Source organism: Coenobita brevimanus, chromosome 20 (genome assembly GCF_032717465.1).
Source record: "Coenobita brevimanus isolate Jiangsu-jjx chromosome 20, ASM3271746v2, whole genome shotgun sequence".
NCBI classification, from domain to species: Eukaryota; Metazoa; Arthropoda; class Malacostraca; order Decapoda; family Coenobitidae; genus Coenobita; species Coenobita brevimanus.
Window position 1 is genome coordinate 219,868 of NC_136973.1, and position 22,633 is coordinate 242,500.

General features: G+C 41.2%; 1 protein-coding gene across 1 annotated transcript; it reads right to left on the reverse strand.

Annotated features, from left to right (window-relative positions):
• Window positions 1-228: 228 nt before the first annotated feature.
• Window positions 229-6,800, reverse strand: LOC145391822 (putative adhesion G protein-coupled receptor E4P). The gene is made up of 10 exons (XM_080266309.1): window positions 6,707-6,800; window positions 6,293-6,532; window positions 5,623-5,683; window positions 4,972-5,063; window positions 3,433-3,573; window positions 2,955-3,199; window positions 2,382-2,605; window positions 1,217-1,338; window positions 769-968; window positions 229-288 (listed from the first exon to the last, which is right to left on the reverse strand). The coding sequence occupies exons 1-10, from the start codon at window positions 6,798-6,800 to the stop codon at window positions 229-231; spliced, it is 1,479 nt and encodes a 492-aa protein (XP_080122435.1).
• Between the last annotated feature and the right edge of the window lie 15,833 nt (window positions 6,801-22,633).

Consider the following 22,633-nt stretch of genomic DNA (forward strand, 5'->3'; position numbering starts at 1 on the left):
AATATTAATAATAATAATAATAATAATAATAATAATATAAAAGTTTATAACATTACCATAATACTGCTACTAATACTACAACTTCTAATAATAATAATAATAATAATAATAATAATAATAATAATAGTAATAACAAAACGAAAAAGAAGAAGATAATAAATAAATAAACATTAAATACATACATAAACTACGCTGAACAGGTCATGTATCTTTCCTGCACCGTTTAAACTATCGTGCACTGGATCCTCTGCACATGGACCGGTACACTCCCATCATTTTCATCCGTACCTGTAACGTAGAGAGGAAAATTAGGGTGCATACAGTCATATAATTATCTACCTGTCTATCTGTGTGTATTTCTCACTCTATCTATGTGTATTCATATCTGTCCATCTATCACCTATGAGTATTGATCTCACTATACCTATCTAACTATCCATTTACAGTATCTACCTATATCTATCCATTCGTATATAGCCTACATGTATTAATCAAATAGTCTACCTACCTATATATAAGTCTACCTGTACATATGTTATTTTATCAACCAGTCTCCCTCTCTCTCTCTCTCTCTCTCTCCCTCTCTCTCTCCGTCGCTACTTATCTATTTCTCTATATCATTTCCCCATCTCTTGATATCTATCTACCCATCCATCTGTCTATCTATATATCAATGAATCTACCTACGAATCTAACGACCTCAGTTCTCTCTCTCTCTCTCTTCTCTCTCTCTCTCTCTCTCTCTCTCTCTCTCTCTCTCTCTCTCACCTGCTGGTTATTGGCGCAGTGTAAAAAGAGCACTGCCACCCCCGTCACAGCATTCAGTATGGTAAAGATGGAATACAAGGCCAAATTCTGATCAAATTCCGAGAACATTCCCACCAACATGTGTGAAAATACAAGAGGAAGGATGATGAGATTGGTTCGCTGCGAGAATCTGGCGCTAGTCAGTTGTCCTTTGTCCATACCTGCGGGGGAGTGTGAGAGGGGGTGATTTTATATATATATATATATATATATATATATATATATATATATATATATATATATATATATATATATATATATATATATATATATATATATATATTACTTTGTGTGTGTGTGTGTGTGTGTGTGTGTTACATACGATATTATTTTGAGGCTTATTATTTGATGCTACAGTAAATTATTTATGGATCTACCTGCTGACCCGCCTACCTATCTATTTACCCACCTTTAAGGGGCTTGTAGTCAGCAGCTCCAGCAGCCTCGATCATAGTGAAGGTAAGAACTACTAGGAAGAGGATGGGAAGCAGTTGTCCATAGAGTAGAGGCTTATCCATCTGCAGCCAGCAACTGTGGAGCGAGTGGAGAGGGAATGGAGAGAGCAGAGACTGTAAGAGTGGAGAATGATGGGGAGCAGCTGTCCATAGATTAGGGGCTTGTCCAGACTGAGTTAACAACCGTGGAGAGAGTGGAGAGACAGGGTTGGAATGGATGGATGGAGGGTGAGGAGGTGGAGCACTGATGGAGTTGGAGGTCGAAGAGACCAAAGGGTTGGGAAGACTGAATGGAAAATGGAGAGGTGGAGGTTGTATGTGTGCTGTGGGGGAAAACTGGTATGTATAATAAAAATAACAATAATAATAATAATAATAATTCATTCATTCATTCATCATCTAATCCTGTGTTGTCCCATGAGGATCGTAGGAGCCCGGGACTGGGTAAGTGGATCCTGACATTTATGATGAGAGTGACCAGCCTTACTCATCCCTGAGCGGCATTACGTGAGCAATTAACCCGAACCACCCCAAAACCTGCACCGGCTCAATCCAATTGGAGCACCTTAATTACCCACTAAACCACCAGGCGCCATAATTTGGTTATATGGTTACCACCCATCGTAGTAAATGGCTTCCTGGTGTACAGAAAACCATTTGGTTTGTCACTCAGTGTAGAGTCACCTGTAGACAGAAGGAAGAGGCAATAATGAAGGAGAGAAAGACAAAAGAGGAAGTGTAAATTCACCCGTAGGCAGGAGGACGAGGAAAGAATGAAGGAAAGACAGAAGAGGAAGGCAGGAAGGAAGGAAGGAAGAGAGGAAAGGGCAGACACCCGAGAGCAGCAAGACATCGAGTGAGTGGATGGTAAGCGCCCCCACCAACCACTAAATAATCTATCTATCTACCTATTGCCAGACGCCTTAATCCAGTAAGGTGTGGCCACAAACAAATCGCCTCAATGTCACCCTGTACCCCGCCATTTCACTGCCCTGTTCCCAGCTCACACCCAATCTCTCATATAACAACAGTATTAATAATAATAATAATTAATAATAATAATAATAATAATAATAATAATAATAATAATAATAATAAAATAGACTCCGATATACTCACTGGTAGGTGGCGCCATAATTGTGATATTCGAAGCACATACAGAAGAGAACAATGATGGCAGACACACCCCAACCCACTATGATGTTCTGCGCCCTGGAGAACATTCCGTCTTGCTTAATAACATAGGCCACGTAGGCGTACATGTGCAGGGACTCCAAGAACATGAACATGAAGCAGGCGGTGAAGAAGAAGTGGATGAAGATGCTGACGACGCGGCATAACACCTGACAATGGGAGAAGAAAATGAAGGCTTGTTTTGTGGTGGAGTATTCATACAATCAGTTACTCAGTTTCTCAATCAGTTATTCTCTATCTCTCAGTCTGACTTTGTCTATATCTGTCTCACTGTCACTATTTCTATCTATCCATCTACCTATCCATCGGTCCATAATATATTCCATATATTCAAATGTTCAGACATATATATATATATATATATTATCTCTCTCTCTTTCACACAGACACACACACACACAGACACACACACACACACACACACACACACACACACACACACACACACACACACACACACACACGCACGCACGCACATGCGCGCGCGCAAGCGCTCACCTCCATCTCAGCCACAGAGGGCGGGAAAATCAGGAAAACATGAGCCAACAGGAGGGCAATTTCCATATTCATCTGTATCACTCTATCTGGGGTGAAGACTCGTAGAACGAGGAAGATAGCTAGACAAATGCTAACACAGATGATCAGAACTGTTGAAGCACTTTTCGACACCACTGTAACCACGACTTTTTGGGCGGGTTCAAGAGTTGGAATGGGGCGGGGAGTAGGAGTCGTAGGGGGTGGTCCTGCAAGAGAGAAAGGTTTGTACGTAAAAGCTGTATCTTACAAGATCTTACGACCCACGCCGAGTATGTACCATGGATGAAGTTACCCGGTACACAATGCTACTCTAACAGTGAGAGATTGTATTAGAAAAAAATAATCTACCGATGCAGACGCAGGTGTATGTCGGATCAATGTCGTAAAGCCTCTCCAAATTAATTTTGGACTACAACAAGTAGAAGAAAACAATACTTACGGACACAACTCTTGTTGTCCTTGGTCATCTGGTATCCCATGGTACAGACGCAAGTGTATTTCGGATCTTTTTCATCAGACTCGTCCTTACACACAGCGTAGTCTGGGCAGAGTTTCTCCAGGTTCACCTTGTCACATGGGCCTGATGGAAATTAAATTATGTTAGGTTACATGAGACTACGCCAAGTTAGGTCGGACTGGGTTGGGTTGAGATGAGTAATGGAGAGCTACCCAGTACATGCCACATTAAGACACGGACAATAACATCAATGGTGTAGAGAACCTGTGGGACCTTCCTTATAGAGGCCGTTGCACACCTTCGGTTGACGGGTCTACTCGATGAGACACCCCGAGATTAAGCAACAATAACGACCACAACAAACATCCCTAAACTTCCTCTCTATCTCACGGAAGGAATGTGGTGGATTCCTCAAGAGCAACTTCAGCCTCCATTCCACCGGATTCAAATTCAGATGAGCCTCAAGCCACAACGGCAGACTGGGTTGGGCTGGGCTGGGTTGGATTAGGTTAGGCTGTCAAATTATTCCCTTTTAAAGGAAAACTTTTACTGGAGCACAGACACTCACACTCTCATTCTCACAGAACAACTAATTATTCATTACATGTTTTAGATATTAGGTTCTTCAAACATACATTCATTTCCTTAGCCTGTGTGTTCAATCATTCCTGTACGAACTCACTCTTTCACTTTTACTATAGAGCGTTAACTGTAACCTGACAATGAGCCCGAACCCATTTCAATACAGTTGATGGCCAAGTGTAGTCAAACAGGATGACTTATTTCCCTGGTAACGAAGAAGGCTATTTCCAACCCATAACTAATGTCACCAAACTTCGTGCAACCTCGTCTTAAATGTTCAAGCTGTAATAGCGACCCAGTTCCGTCCGGTGAAAAGAACCGACAATAAAATACTTACTCTTACTGACCCATTCTCACACTCTCACAGAATAACTTATTAGGGCAGATGTTTAAGCTACAAACACTGCGCCTCAAACTCTCATTCCCACACTCACATTCTTAAAGACCTATTCTCTCTCTCTCTCTCTCTCTCTAACACACACACACACACACACACACACACACACACACACACACACACACATCTTTATCTCTTTTCTATCGTTACTTCAATGGTCACTGCTCCTCTGAACTGTCTGCTCGCATCCCTCCACCTCTACGACGGGCGCGTAGCACCCGTCTAGTAACAAACTCGCATCCCTTTTCTGTCCAACTCTCTAATGCAAGAGTTAACCGTTACTTCCAGTCCTTCATTTATGCAATAGGTCAACTCTGGAACTGTCTCCCTCTTTCTGTATTTCCTACTTCCTATGATCTCCAGTCTTTCAAACGCAGTATGTCCAGGCAATTCGAATTGAACGCATCTTGAAGTTGGCTCTCCTTTGTAATGTTTTTGTTTTTTTCTTGAAAGGAACAGTATGCTGGCTCCTGGCCTTTGGTTCCTTCTTTCTTGCATAAACACTCTCTCTCTCTCTCTCTCTCTCTCTCCCTATAACTCACTGGGACAAGAAGTTTTATTCCAGGTGTTGCATTCCATTTCCATCTTCTTCGCCTGAGTTCCTTCACAAGTACTATTTCCACACATGGCGTACCTGGGGGATGGAGAGCATTTGTAAATCAGATAATGTTATTTTGTAGTTTATTCTGATTATTATAGTCGGTCTCTCAGCTCAGTAATATTAGTCAATATAGGAAAGTGAGGAAATAGGTTGAAATATCAGGTAAAGAGATGTACCAGGCTCCTCTCAGCTTAAGATATTATCCAGCAGATCAGTGTGAGCAAAAGGGGGCGAAATATGAGGCAGAAAAACATACCTAGCCTCCTTCAGTTGAGTAGCACTTGCCAATAAAGAAAAGTGACAAGAAGAAGAGCTTAAGTATTAGGCAGAGAATATACCAAGCTCCTCTCAGCTTTGGATAAAAGCCAGCAGATCAGTGTGTGCAAAAGGGGGAGAAATATCAAGTAGAGACATACCACTCCCCTCTTTGTTTAGTAATAATAGCCAGCAAAGAAAAGCTACAAGAGGATGAGGTTAAGTATTAGGCAGAGAAGAAACCAAGCCCCTCTCAGCTTAATAATATTAGCCAGAAGAGAAAGGTGATAACAAGAGCTGAAATGTATGACGAACGCTTGTACTGGTTTGTAGCTACCTGGTCTTGTTGCCCCTCCCACACTCTGCTGTACAGTTACTCCACTCACTCCATGCACCCTCTGGAATACGAAAACGCACATGTAGGGTCGAATTTTGGGAGGATGGGTATTTCGTAACGCATTTTCCTTTGCTACTTATTCTGCTGATTACACCTCAATATCCTCTTTTACGTCACAGGTGGAATCTATACTCTGTTCACTTTGACTACGAGAAAATTGCCATCTGTCCATGTTGACGTTTGTGTTGTAACAGATCAGCACTAGAATGGTGCTAATCACGAAGAGCTATGAAAAGACTGTTAAACAGCAGTATTGTCTCATTCTGCCACTGAACTATTAAAAATTAGCTGCATCAGGGCGAAAATCTCAGCTTAGTTAAAATGAAAGAACTATGGGTCATTATTACGGAGATATCGACAACAGAAAAGAGAATGCCAAGGTATAATAGGCAAAATAATCTTTAAAGAAGTGTTATGAAGACTAATCTTTGAGGGAAAAGTATTAGCACTCTCAGGCTCCTATACTCAGTGACATCAAGAATAAAAACATTAATGCGTTATCGAAATGGGAGAAAAAAAGTAAACATCACCTTACTGCACTGTGATAGACAGGTAGATAGAAATGGCAGAGGCAAACAAAATACGTAAGTAGATAAATAGAGAGACTTACGCCAACATGTATGATTATTACAGGGAAAATCTTTAAGCTCCAAATCGGCCCTTACTCCCGGTTGAGTCTCTTTCTCACACAGTTGTCCGTTTCCCGTTGGAGCAGGATTTGTACAAGTCCGAACTCTGTGCATCTTGCCCCCTCCACAGTCCGCGGAACAGCTTGTCGATAGTACAGACCAAGAGCTCCAGACGCCATCAGAGTCTACCGTATATGTGGAAGATGGAGAGGGGGAGGTGACTGTAAGTTAGAAGAGCATATGTAAAATCATCATCATCATCATCATATGATAGACATTTTCACTGTTGCAAGTTACTTCAGAGAAAAAGAAAGAGAGAGAGAGAGAGAGAGAGAGAGAGAGAGAGAGAGAGAGACACGGACAGAGACAGACAGACAGACAGACAGATAACTCACCCCCGCCCACATCAACAGACAACATCAGCAGTATCAACATGGGTAACACCAAGCCGCCTGAAGCCCATCCACCCACTCCTTTCCGGCTATCCATTCTTATCTCTGGAAGAGAAACAGGGTTAGGCAGGTGTTAGGCAGGGGCTTCTCTCTCTCTCTCTCTCTCTCTCTCTCTAAAGCAGATCTCTTCGCTCAGACTTTCTCCTTCAGTTCCACCTTAGACGATTCCGGTGCTGTTCCTCCATCACTTCCCCCCTCTGACTTCCTCATGGCTGAAATTAAAATTTCCTCAGCTGATGAATTCTCTGCCATTGCAGGCCTCAGTACTAATGAGGCATATGGGCCTGATGGAGTCCCTCCTGTTGTTCTCAAGAACTGTGCTTCTGGGCTTACACCTGCCTAGGCAAGCTGTTTCGCCTTTGTCTGTCAACTTGTACCTTTCCTTCTTGCTGGAAGTTTCCTCTTATTCAGCCGGTCCCAAAGAAAGGTGGCCATTCCCAACCCTCTAACTATCGTCCAATTGCTTTAACATCCTGTATCTCAAAAGTTTTCGAGTCAATTCTCAATAGAAAAATTATAAAGCATCTGTCACAAACTTCTTTCTGATCGTCAGTATGGGTTCCGTCAGGGACGCTCCACTGGTGATCTTCTCACCTACCTTTCAGACTCCTGGTCATCCTCCTTTCGGGACTCTGGCGAAAGCTTTGCCATTGCACTTTACATCACTAATGCTTTCGATCGAGTCTGGCATAAATCCTTAATTTCCAAACTGTCCTCTTACGGTTTCTATCCTTCTCTGTGTCTTCATCTCTAGCTTCCTTTCTGGTCGTTCAATAGCCGCTGTTGTAGACGGCCATCGTTCTCTTCCTAGATCTATCAACAGTGGTGTTCCTCAGGGCTCTGTTCCTCAGGGCTCTGAGGAACACCAACTCTCTTCTTTTTATTCATCAAGGACCTTCTAAGCTATACATCTAACCCTATCCACTCTCGTGCTGATGATTCCACCCTTACCTTTCCATACGGTTCCCGGAACGTCCATCTCAGCAGCTATTTCAACAGAAAGGGATGAGGCTATGGCACACCTAATGTCTGACTTGACTCGTATCTCTGACTGGGGTAAAAATAATCTTGTTTTTAATGCATCAAAGACTCAGTTTTTACATCTATCAATCCGACAAAATCATCCACAGGTGTATCCACTAATGTTTAATAATATTCAGCTTAATCCTGCATCATCCTTGAATATGCGTAGGGTTTCATTTACTCGGGACTTGTCTTAGAAAGATCATATTACATCTCTTGTAAAATCTGCTTCTAAGAGATTAGGTGTGCTAAGCCGACTCCGTTCCTTCTTTACCCCTGCACAACTGTTGACTCTATACAGGGGTTTTATCCGCCCCTGTGTGGAGTACAACTCTCATGTGTGGGGAGGCTCCCCACATACAGCTCTTCTCAATAGGGTGGAGTCAAAGGCTTCTCGCGTCATTAACTCCCCTCCTCTTACTGACTCCCTTCAACCTCTGTCTCTTCGTCGCACTGTTGCATCTTTATCTTTTTTCTATCGCTACTTCAGTGATCACTGCTCCTCTGAACTATCTGCATGCATTCCTCCACCTCTACGACGGGCGCGTAGCACCCGTCTAGCAGCAAACTCTCATCCCTTTTCTGTCCAACTCTGTAATGCAAGAGTTAACCGTTACTCCCAGACCTTCATTTAAACAACAGGTCAACTCTGGAACTGTCTCCCTATGTCTGTATTTTCTGCTTCCTATGATCTCCAGTCTTTCAAACGCAGTATGTCCAGGCATCTCGAAATGTTCGGATCTTGAATTTGGCTCTCTCTTGTATTTGGTTTTTCTCTTGGAAGAAACAACAATTGCGGGATCGCGGCCTTTGGTTCCTTCTTCCTCACATAATATATATATATATATATATATATATATATATATATATATATATATATATATATATATATATATATATATATCGGGAAGGCAGGGACTATGCATGGTTTGGCAGAGCTACACATGGTTTAGGCATGGGATAAGAAGGGGTTAAGCAGGGATTAGGCAAGGGTTAGGAAAGAATTAGGTAGGGGCTAGAAAATAATTAGGGAGGAGTTACGAATGAATTATGCAGGGGATAGGAAATAATTTGGCAGGGGTTAAGCGCAGGTTAGTTTGAGTAAAAAAAAAAAAAAAAAAGAAAGAAAGAAAGCTTAAAAGCAGAAAATTCGATATGTAAGTGAAAACCAATTGTGAATGAGATACTTTCCATTTCTGAGTAACCAACACATACACACACACACACACACACACACACACACAATATGCTGACGTCGAGACCGTGGCGGCGTTGCCATCGTGACCACCAAAACAAAAACAGTGGTGCCGCTGTTACTCCCTTGAACCTAGCATGTCAAATACGACTCATTCCATCTGTCTTTCACCAATGATTTTCGGACGTGAGGCGCTTTACTCTCGTAGAATATTGCGACTTTTGCGAAGCAGCGCCACACCATACCACCCTTTAACACCACGTCGCACAAAATCATCCTCCCACACTACACCACACCACCCCGCTACATACAGAAATACCCTCCCACACCACACCACACCACACCACACCACTCTGCACCCCACGCTATCACCCTTCCACACCACATCACTTCGCATCAAACCATATTATACAAAATTACCTTCACATACCACACCACATAGCACACCACACAAAATCATCCTACTACACCACACTATACCACGCAAGTCTACACAAAATCACCTTCACACATCAAACCACATCACAACACACCACACAATGACCCAGCCACATCACACAAATTCTGTCTCCCAAACTACACCGAATCACTCTCCCAAATCACATTAGTCATACCACACCACATCACACAACACATCACACCACACCTCACCACACCACACCACATCACACCTATAACACTGCACTACATCAAATCACCCCTCCACATCACATTACACCACCACACTACACCATGCACACCACACCACAATGCATCACACCACACCATACCACACCACACCTACAACACTGCATATCACCCTCTCACATCACATTACACCACCACTTCACACCAAACCAAACCACATCACAGTACACCAAAGACATCGGCCAAATAGCCAGGGAGCTCCCGCATCCAATGCTTTTGGACTTGTTTCCAACTTAAATGCTGAGTTGTGACTGCATGAACTTCGCTGAGCCTTAGTCATGAGGTTAGAATGCCTCTCCTTGGTTACTAGTCAAATCGACCCTCCAGTCTGACTACACTTGGCCATCAATTGAGTTGAAAGAGGTTAGCGATCTTTGTTAGGCGAAAACAAACCAACTACACACACACACACACACACACACACACACAGGGTACCCGTGACTGTTGATCCGCGTGAGTGTATGTGAAGGAACGCAGTTGTGTACGCGTTGTTCCGATACCACGCAAGCATGCACGCACGCACGCTTGCACGCACGCTTGCACGCACGCATGCACGCAGACACACACACACACACACACACACACACACACACACACACACACACACACACACAAAATGTAAAATAACATACATTCACACATTTAATCTGGTAAAGAAATGAATACAGATATTCCTCTAAAAGCATCAGACATATACTGCTACTAATATTATTACTACTACCACAACGATACTACTACTGCTACTAATACTGATGATGATGATGATATTTATAACTAATATCAGTTCTGAGAGAGAGAGAGAGAGAGAGAGAGGATTTGGGTGCGTTACTTAGCTACGAGTCCAATACAAGACGTTAGTTTGTAGCAACTCTCTCTCTCTCTCTCTCTCTCTCTCTCATACTACACTACAAGACTTCTCTAAGTAAAATCGTTTATGTCTAACAGGTATAAAATGAAAATTACTTAAGAATTGCACTAACTCAGGAATCTTTCACGTAACTCAGGAATCTTTCACGCAACTCAGGAATCTTTCACGTAACTCAGGAATCTTTCACTAACTCAGGAATCTTTCACGTAACTCAGGAATCTTTCACGTAACTCAGGAATCTTTCACTAACTCAGGAATCTTTCACGTAACCTACAAACCTTTCATATGTTTAAGAATATTTCACGTATCTGATGGAATATTTCGAGCGCCTTATGAATCTTCCATTAACTTACGAATCTTCCACGTAACTTAAACTTCTTTCACGTAACTTTCGGATCTTCCATTCTAACGAATCTTCCACTAACCTGTGAATCTTTCACTAACTTACGAATCTTCCAGTAACTTACGAATCTTCCATGAACTTACGAATTTTCCAATAACTTACGAGTCTTCCATTAACTTACGAATCTTTTACTAACTTACGAATCTTCCAATAACTTACGAATCTTCCACTAACTTACGAATCTCTCATTAACTTACGAATCTTCCACTAACTTACGAACCTTCCACATAACTGAAGGATATTTCTCGTAAATTAGGAATATTTCACGCAGACGATAAAATTTAGGTCTTAGTAAAACCCTGGAACCGGAGAGTGATAATACTATCGTGATTACCCTCTCATGGTATGGCCAGTTCTAGTAATCTATTCCGGCTAACGTCAAATGATTAAATTCAGCTGAAAGTAGGTAATAGAGCCTGGGAATGTTAGAGGATTCTACTCACCCTTTTTAAGTAAACACAGCCCACTCGCTTGCTATCTCACACACACAAACACACACGGACAAACGGAGACAGGTAGTGGTGATGGTAGTAGCTGTGATGGTGCTGGTGCTGGTGGTTGCGATGGTGGTGGTTGTTGTGGTGCGCGGTGGTAGGGATGCGCAAGAGAGGTACAGGGTCAGGTTTGGTTGTGCTTAGATTAGAAAGTTGATAGTCGATTTCTAATCTTTTTACATTTGCACCTAATCCTCTAAAAATTCCATAAAATAATTTTGTATTTCAATGATCTGTTGCCAAACTGATTAATTTCCTTATTAATGTTTGTGTATTCAAGTGTTTGTCGTCTCCATAGAAGCATTGACCTACAGTTGGGGACAAAAGTTTATCCTTCTATTCCATTGCGTCCACCTCACAGTGAGGATATGTCCGTTATCTATAGGTAGAGAATATTATCAAGTCTTTCTCAGCCTAGGAATGTTTGCCAGCAGATGAAAGTGACAAATAGTAGTGAAATATTAGACAGGGAAACATACCAAGCCCCTCTCAGCCGAGGAATATTAGCCAGCAGATGAGTGACAACTAGAAATGGAACTTTAGACAGAAAAACGTACTAAGTCCTCTCAGCTTAGGAATATTTGCCAGCAGATGAAAGTGACAAATAGTAGTGAAATATTAGGCAAAGAAACATGCCAAGCCCATCTCAGCTTAGGAATATTAGCTTGCAAATGAAAGTGACAAGTAGAAGTGAAATTTTATAAACATATCAAGCCCCTTTCAGCATAGTAGCCAGGAGAGAAAAGTGACAAGCAGAAGACGTGAAATATTAGGCAGAGAAGCATACAAAACCCCTTTCAGCTTTGGATTATTAACTTGCGGAGAAAAGTGAGAAGAGATGAAATATTAGGCAGAAAAATATACCAACTTTCGCTCAGCCTAGGAATATTAGCAAGCAGAGGAAATGAGAAGAGATGAAATAATAGATGAATATTTTGTTCCCATGTGTGTGTGTGTGTGTGTGTGTGTGTGTGTGTGTGTGGTTGGCAAGATCACAGATACCAAACAGACCGGCGTGTTTTTTTTTTTTTTTCCATATTACGATATTCCTTCACTTCTTCGTGATTCGTTTGTTTTTATACCGTTAACATTGTTTTTCTTTTTCTTTTTCTTAGCAGGTGTTATTTTACTTATTCTTTCTCTTCCTACTCTTGAATAATCATTGTAATCATCATCATCACTTTATTCTTCACTACAATCATCATCATCATCATCTTCATCATCATCACCATCATCATCATCAATCTCTCTCTTCTTCCTGATAGTCCTCTTCTAGTTCATCACTATCATCATCATCATCATCATCGTCAGCCTTTTCCTTCTTCCTCCTTGTCCTCTTTTTGTTCATCATCATCATCATCATTATCACCATCATCATCATCATCATAACATCGTCAACACCATCACCATTATCATCACATTAACTTCATTATTATTATCATCGTTGTCACCACCACCACATCATCATCATCATCATCACCTTCCTTTTTTCATCTTCATCATCCTTTACCATCATCCACTCACTTGATGTAGTGCTGCCTACTTCTTCCTCAGCCTTTATCATTCTTTTTCTGTGCCTGCCCTCCTCTCTTCCTGTTTCTCCCATCTTTCCTGTCACTTCTTATTGCTTTTCTTTCCTTTACAGGTGGCTTTACATTGAGTGACAAGCCTAATGGTTTCCTGTAAGCCAAGAAACTATTTACAACGCTGGGTGGTAACCATATAACCAAACAATTACGTGCTCCCTACGTGTCATCAAGTGGGTTGGTGGAGGGTTAGTGCCCCTTCCTGTAAAACAAATAACTCAGAGTCAAATGGCCACCCCTAACGGGATTATGGCATCAGGCAATAGATAGATAGATAGATCATCCTTTTCCTTTTGTTTATTTTCTTGCTCACCAACATCACCACGTCCTTCTCCTGTGTTTTTTTTTCTTGTACGCATATGAAGCAAACTATGTCATTAATTAAACGGTGCAAATAACGTACAACAGAATGGCAAGGTGTAATTATGCAATTTAAAACGCTATGGAAGAGGTTGTACGAAGCCTCCTTTTCACCTATTACATGGGCGAACCGTGTCTGAAGCGATTTTGCAATGTTGGTCTTGTCTGGTGTTAAAATTAATGAAGGAAAAACAGTGAAAGTTCCCTTACGGCGTGGTGTGGTGTGGTGTGGTGACCAGTGATAGATTATGACGGAGAGACAGACAGAGACAGAGACAGAGACAGAGAAGAGGAGAGGAGAGAAAGGAGACGAGACGATAAGGGCTAAAGTAAAACGATAATATATGCTCCACTAAAATACGCTTGTTACCCGTCGAAATATCATAGAAAACATTCACTGTTTTCTTTTCTCAATATCTAAGGAACTACGCCAAAACTTATCTACACCTGCTAAGAAACTGGAGTGAAATTAACAGTTACGTGGACACTGAAGAAGTAAGCGTAAAGAGGGTGAAACATTACTAACTACATGGAAAGTTATGAAGCAATCGAAAAGTTAAAATAAGGTACACACACACACACACACACACACACACACACACACACACACACACAGGCTAAAAAATACGAGCGATGGGAAATTAACATAAACAGATGAAAAATGACAAAATATCTTGTTGTTGGTGCCCGGTTTCTGGCAGAACTCACCCCTTGACCAAATGTAGCCTAAACAACTGCTTATGTGGGGCCCTCCTACAGGTACAGTACAGAACATACACCGTGTAGGGATTCCCCCCCCCCTTCCTCCTTGTATACAGCGTCTTACCAGGGTCGGACCAGGGAACGTCCTTCCCACGGCATGATGCAGGGAAACTTGGAGAGGTTTGATATCGGGGTGGACACCTCATTTGCTTCACCCTGTGTGCACAACGCCACATTATGTAGGCTTCCCTTCAGTGCGACAGAATTATAAAAACTTGAAACTATAAAAAGGCAACTTCGTGAAGAATTAGAATGATATCTATCTATCTATCATCCAATCCTATATTGCCCCATGAGGAGCGTAGGAGCCCGGGGCTAGGCAGTTGGTCCCGACATTTAAGATGAGAGTGACCAGCCTCACGCATCCCTGAGTGGCATTACACGAGCAAACAACCCCAACCCTCCCTTGGATATAAACCTTCACCGAGTCAATCCGATTGGAGCACAATAATTACCCACTAAACCACCAGGCGCCAAAATTTGGTTATATGGTTACCACCCAACGTAGTAAATGGTTTCCTGGTGTACAGGAAACCATTTGGCTTGTCACTCAGTGTAGAGTCACCCACAGGCAGAAGGAAGAGAAAAGAATGAAGGAAAGAAAGAAGAGGGAGTGTAAAGTTGCCCATAGGCAGAGGGACAAGGAAAGAATGAACGAAAGGAAGACAGAAGAGGATGGAAGGAGAGGGATGGAGGAGAGGAAAGGGCAGACATCCGACAGCAGCACTACATCGAGTGAGTGGATTTAAAAAAATAAAAAAAGTGAGAATTACGAACGAGGAGAAAAATCCACGCTGAAAATGACAGACACAAGACAGAAATTAATATCAACGTAAGATTATGAAAAACAAACAAAAAAATAGTACGTGAGCAGTTCTGATATGAGCATGAAGTTACCAGGTACGTAAAGTTCTGATATGAGCATGAAGTTACGAAAAATTACGTGCTACATGAAAATTAAAAGAGTTAAGACAAACAGTTTTGAGACGGGAGTGAAATTATGAGTTAAGCGTAAAGACTGAACATCTTTAAAATGGGCATGTAATTATTAGTTACAGGAAAACACTAGAAAAAGACGAAAAACTGATTACTGCATGAAAAGTTAAAGAAGTTGATGCAATGTACGTGAATCGTTAGTGATGCAAACCATCTTGAAAAAGAAATAAAAAAGGCTGATGCGTAACTTGGCCAGAGAGCAATTACCTTCACGCATACGCACTTAGCTTCCGGCCCGCCCCGCACACCTGCCTCATATACAATTACTGGTGAACTCGGTGGACTGCAAGCTGGAACTATCCTTACCGTGCAGTCCACCATCTTCCTTCTGGGGGACAGTGAAGAGGTTGAGGAACGAGATGATTCAGTCAGAGAGAGAGAGAGAGAGAGAGAGAGAGAGAGAGAGAGAAACAGCAACATAAATCGATACAGAACAGGTGCTACGAAGCCTCCCATCCCTACTTAAAGGTTAATGGAATATGTTTTGGGGCGTGGCTGTGTTGAATCAGGATCACTGAACATAGAGATGAAGTTACTCACGCACATTCATTGTTATTCATCCTATTCATCTCTCTCTCTCTCTCTCTCTCTCTCTCTCTCTCTCTGTATTTTCATTTTCAGTGTTATCTTTACAGCAATCCAGTATACTCATTTCCTGTTCCTTTTTCTCTCTCTAAATATTCTTTCGTGAGTTCACGCACCTCCCTCTCCCTCCCTCTCTCCCCCCTCTTTCTTTCACCTCCCCCCTCCTCCCCGCCTCCCTCTTCACCCCTCCCATCGCCACCCTCCACCCACTTCACACCCTCCACCCTCAGTATTCACAGACTCGTTGCAACTCTGTATCTGTCTGTATCAGTTCGTATTAAGCTCACTACAGAACCGGATCTTCGTCTCGTAAGGAGAAAGACAGAGATAGATAGATAGATAGATAGAGAGAGAGAGCGAGAGCCAGAACTGACTCACCTCCATGCTGGCGAAGTGCGATTGGCATGTCTGTAGTGTTGCAAGTGAATCGGGTGTTGTGCTTTCTAAAGAGAAGTGTGAGCCAGAATTAAACCTTCCCTATGGTGGAGAAGTTCGTACGGGGAGGGGGAGGGGGCGTTTGTAGGAAGAGTGAGGCATGTGCAGTGGAAGTGTTGTAACGGCTAAGTCTGTGCGTGTTCGTACGAAGCTGTCCGGTTATGCAAACGTCCCTCATCTCTCCCTGTCACCCAAAATGAGGATGGTAGACCGCAGAAAGAGGGCAACTTCAGCCTGCAGTCCACTTGGTTCAGGATAAAATGAACATGAGTCTGTAGCTACTACCTCTGCTACTGCTACTACTACTACTGCTATTATTATTATTACTACTACTACTACTACTACTACTACTATAATAATAATAATAATAATAATAATAATAATAATAATTATTATTATTATTATTATTACTACCACTACTAGTACTACTACTACTACAACTACTACTACTGCTGCTGCTGCTGCTGCTGCTGCTGCTACTACTACTACTTCTTTTTTAATCACCTGCATCCACTGGGGAATAATATTATGAAGATCAAAACCAACCTTTCCAATACAGTTCACCATTTGGAGTTGTAATGTGACAGTTAACACTAACCCTCATATTACAATCTGTTGGCCCCAAGCCAAGGCCTTCTAAAATTAGAAGGCCTCGTCGGTGGGGGGGACGGTAAGCCGTGACGTACTATATCTAGCCTATGCTTGAAACTCTCAATGGAAGAGGCAGCAACTACTTTACTAGGTAGCTTATTCCATTCGTCTACTACTCTATTACCAAACCAATTTCTACCTATTTCCTTACTGAAACGGAATTTTTCTAGTTTGAAACCATTATTTCTAGTTCTATCCTGTATGCTCACTTTAAGTACCTTGCTAATATCTCCCTTATTTATACTGCTACAACTAAAAGTACTAACAGTAGGATTACTATTGCAATTAAGATTATTATATTTATTATTATTATTGATATTATTATTATAATTATTTTACTCCTATTATTATTATTATCATCGTCACTATCATCATCATCATCATCATCATCATTATCATTATTACTGCTACTAACAGTAGTAGTAATAGTAGTAGCAGTAGTAGTAGTAGCAGCAGCAGCAGAAGTAGTAGTAGTAGTAGTAGTAGTAGTAGTCGTAGTAGTAGTCGTAGTCGTAGTTGTGATCGTAGTAGTAGTAGTAGCAACAGCAGCAGCAGTAGTAGTAGTACTAAGAGGAGTAATAGTAACAGTAATATTGTAGTTTTTTCCTTCGTATATTTATCAACATAGTTTTCTAACAACATTCCTCTCACCTCCACCCTGTACCCGTCACTTCCGTTATGTGCTGTTTGCGTGTGTTTTGCGAGTGTATTTACGTGCAAGGGCGTAGGTAGGTGTGTGTGTGTGTGTGTGTGTGTGTGTGTGTGTGTGTGTGTGTGTGTGTATGAAAGTGAGACAGCATTATTTTGTGTCTACATATAAGGTTATATGTTGATGTGATTGCCTTTGAGAGAGAGAGAGAGAGAGAGAGAGAGAGAGAGAGAGAGAGAGAGTGGGGGGGGGGAATATCAAAGGAACACTCCCATTTTAATAGCGAATTACAAATATGCCTTTGGATCAGAGAGAGAGAGAGAATTATAGCAACATTCATTCTTTTTGTAACTATATATATGCTGTTTCACTTCACATTTTTCAGGTCACTTCTGAAGTCAAAATTAATGAGTGTTGTATAGTTTCTTCATCTCATTCTATATTTTTCCTTTGAATACCATATTGATATTTTATATTTTTCAGCGTACAGTAATATCTACCGTACTTCTACATCTATCTGTTTATCTATCTATCTATGTATAACTCTATCTATCTATATTATATATATATACAGTATATTCAAGGTTGAGAGATGTCAATTTTAAGCCAAGTTAAAATGAAAAGAGCATAGTTAAAGAAGTAGCAAACGACGATTGTGCCCCCTTTTCCCCCTCCCCCTCCCCCGGAAAAATGAACTTCCATGTACGTAAAGTCATGAGCAATATGAAGCTCACAACAGAGTAGTATGAGAAGGACGGATACTCTATCGTTTGGGAAGGAATGTAATATGGGGAGGAATGAGAAGTATTTGAATGTAATAGCAATATGAAGCAAATAACGAAAGAGTACGAGAAGGAAGGATACTCTGTCGTTTAGGAAAGAATGAGAATTATGGAAGGTATTACATGAACACTATTTTTGAAGGGGAAAACAAGAGTACGAGAATGAAGGATACTCTGTGATTTGGGAAGGAATGAGAAGCAAGGAAGGCAGACCACAATACTGGCAGAGAGCAATCGACGAACTTTTACACTCACACCTCCTCCACTTTATGACCTAGAAAAGTCTATCTCGCATGCTAAAGGGCAACGCCTCTAGGATGAATATGCACTGTGTGAGTCCACTTTTTACAAACCAACGCTTTAGCTGTTCGTATATCTGTTTCTCTAACTGTAGCAGTATCTGCCTGTCTTTCTGTCTGTCGGTCTATCTGTCTGTCTGTCTGTCTTTTTACCTACCTATCAGACCAAACGGTCTATAATTCTACGTCGTTTACCTACCTACCTATATATCTGTTCATCCGTCTACCTATGTATCACACTCTCTCAGTCTCTATCCATCTATCTATCTTTCTATTCGTCCGAAAAAAAAACACACAACCACACTCTAACAAACCAAAATACAGCCAATATAACAGTGAAAGAAGGAAAAGGGGAGCACTGACTAGCAGAGAAGGGAAATAAGTATTTTGCACTTAAAAATGAGCATTGTGCAGTTAAAATCTATGCTTAAATCTCTCTTCCACTACTTTCTGCTTCTTTCTCTATCTTTATCCCTCCTTTCTCTCCATCTCCCTCCCCCCCTCTTCCTTCCCTCATTTCCATCAGAGCCACAGAGCATAGCACTGATTTCCATCCTTGCCTCCTTTCCCTATCCCTCCATACCTGCACCACCTTCATTCCTTCCCTATTTCCCATCTTCCTTCCTTTCTCTTCCTACCTCCCTTTCCTTACCTTTCTCTTTTCTCTCCCTACGTCCCTTTCTCGTTCCTCTGCTTCCTATTTCCCTCCGTCTTTACTTTCCCATCCCACATCCGTCCCTCCTTCCTTTCCCTCCTCTTCTCCATTCCTCCCTTCTTCTCTGCCTTTCCTCTCCTTACCTGCCTCTGCATCCTCTGCTCCCTCCCTCCCTCCATATTCTCCCTTTAACCTCTACACTCTTAATCGTTCCCTAGCCTCCTTCTCTGCTATCCATACCTCATTCTAATAGTTCAGTTACTCGTCTAGGAGCTGCCTAGCATACCCCAACCGGCCCACTGCAGTTACTGTGGCATCTCTTATGTTCCCTCCCGCTAAAACACACACACACACACACACACACACACACACACACACACACACACACACACACACACACACGCACGCACGCAAGCACGCACGCTCTCTCTCTCTCTCTCTCTCTCTCTCTCTCTCTCTAATTAACTTTCCACACCTGCCACTTACACACCTGCCACCCCACACACACCTACCTAAATCTTCACACTCGAGTGGGCTAGAGAGGATCCCACCTTACTTAATTGGGGTTAAGACTCAGTACAGAATCTGTGGAGCAAGGAGACGAAGAGTGGTATGATCAGAGAGAGAGAGAGAGAGAGAGAGAGAGAGAGCCGTAGATCAAGAGAGACAATAAAAGAGGGGAAGCAAATGAGAGGAGGGGAGAGATAGAAAAGAGAAAATAATGAGCGTTCCATCTAATACCATCTACTACGCTGCAAACAACAATAACATTAGAGGTAAATGAACAGTAATACACCGTAATAAAGCTCTGATGACATTTACTAAGTGCTATCACCCCTTTATTAAGCTATATATAAATTAACTGCTTTATTTACTATGTGTGTATATATAGAACAAAGAGATATATTGGTAGGTGATGGTTATCTCTCTGTCTCTCTGTCTCTCTCTCTCTCTCTGTGTGCATCCTTCAGTTTAACAATTACCCCTCTCCTTAGCTCTTTATATTTTTTCTCTATCTAAATGTACATAGGAGTATACCAACGGAACACCAGGGAGATGGAATCGATATATAGACAAACAGATAGATATAGATATCTAGGTATAGATATATATGTATATATACTGAGAGAGAGAGAGAGAGAGAGAGAGAGGACCCACACACACTTCAGTACTCCCAAGGGTCAAATAAAAACGGGTTCTGTATATAAATAAAAGGAAAAGGAACGAAAATATCTGAATTTTAGAGGAGGCAATCTGTTGGAAAAGGATGAAAGGGGTCTTAGTCCGATACATACAGTAGATACATGGATAGAGAGTTAAAGATAGATACTTATGTGACTGCATGGATGGATGGATGGATGGATGGACAGCAAAGACAGACGGACGGATAGGTAGATAGATAGGCAGGCACAGATAGACAGACAGGCAGCTAGCCCAATCAACAGAGCTAAGTAGATTGACAGATATCTGAATGACTGGATATACCTATGAAGGGGTGTATGGATGGATGGACGGATGGATATATAAACACAAAAAGACAGACATAGAAACAGACAGAAACAGACATATATAGATAAATAGATAGATAGGTATATATATATATATATATATATATATATATATATATATATATATATATATATATATATATATATATATATATATATATATATATGCAGAGAGACAGACAGACAGACAGAGTTCAAGGAATAAAAAAATGGAATAAGAGAAAAAGGGAGGAGTTATCTCCGTTCAAACCCCTTAGACTCATCCCAGACCCCCAAAGGTCTCCCTCCCCTCCAAAACCTGACCCCCCTTCCCACCGTTAAGACTGATGAGAGGAGTTTGTGGCGCTGAGGGTGGATTATTGTGTGAGCTGGAAGATCTGGTAACTCTCTCTCTCTCTCTCTCTCTCTCTCTTCACCTAACGTATAGCCTCTATAGCTCCTCGTCCCTCCCCCTCATCTTTCTCTGAACTGATATACGGAACACTGCTCCCCCTTTTGTTCTCTCTCTCTCTCTCTCTCTCTCTCTCTCTCTCTCTCTCTCTCTCTCTCTCTCTCTCTCTCTCTCTCTCTCCATAAATCTATGTTTAAAGAAGTATGTTTTATGCAATATGAACATTATTTATTCTATTTATGTAAGAAGGAATAAATATATAAGTTAGAAAACCGATTGTTGTCAGCGGTCAGCTCTCCTGGGACTTTCCACTTCCTCTTTCTGTATGAAAAATGTCAAGTGTACTCCAGCTGCCTTTACTTTGCTCTCCTCTGAAGACATGAATACACGAGAGAGCTCGAGATATTTCCTGTTTCCATTGTCCCACTGGATATCAGCTTATCTATGAATCACGGTTCAATATATGATTTATGATTTATCTGCATACATATAATAAATAAATAAATAAATACAGTTATACCTATTCGTCTGTCTATCTTCCTAGATAGATAGATAGATATGTATGTGTGATTATTATTTAGTTACATGTAAAAACTGTAGAAATAAAGTTAGAAATAAAATAAAAATGAAAGGCTTAGGTGTTACATAACGGCATTAGTACAGACTATAAAACAATGGACAGGAAATTAGAATAAAGTACAAATAAAACAAGTATAAATAAAGACAATATGAATTAAAGCATAAGAAAAAAAACTAAAAACATCAATAAAGCAAAAATAAAGTCAGAAGGGTCAAATGATAGCAGTAGTAAAGGATAATAAATAATAATGTCCTGGAAATTACAGCAATTTTCTCCTGTCAGTGTGGGTGTTTCTTCTATATAATGTTGGGAGATTTTTTTTCTGCTGAGGTAAGCAACAGAGGGACACACACACACACACACACACACACACACACACACACACACACACACACACACACACACACACACACACACAGATACATGTGTACAGTACAGATACACATACACACGAAGAAACAGACATAAAACATTCATTCATTCATTCATTCATTGCCAGACGCCATGTATCCCAAACGGGGTGACCAAGGGCTTAGAGTTAATTGTTTTACAGGGAGGGGCACTAATCCTTCACCAACCCCACTTGACACGTAGGGAGAAAACAAACATAGAAGCAAATATTCTTTACACACAAACCGACACTTATCTACACAAGAATACAGACATAAACATACCTGCACTAGACGACTGTACACACACAAAACAGACATAAAAAGACAATGACAAATTACACATATCGTGTAAGACATCTTAGGAATCAACATACATCCAGAATCACACATACATACAAACATACATGCGTATATACAGTACATACATGCATACTTACATGAATACAGTGTACATGCACAGAGATACGGTACATACCAAAACACTGATAACTACAAACATGACCACCATACACAGTTTGGCAATTATACTCTCTCTCTCTCTCTCTCTCTCTCTCTCTCTCTCTGGCCTT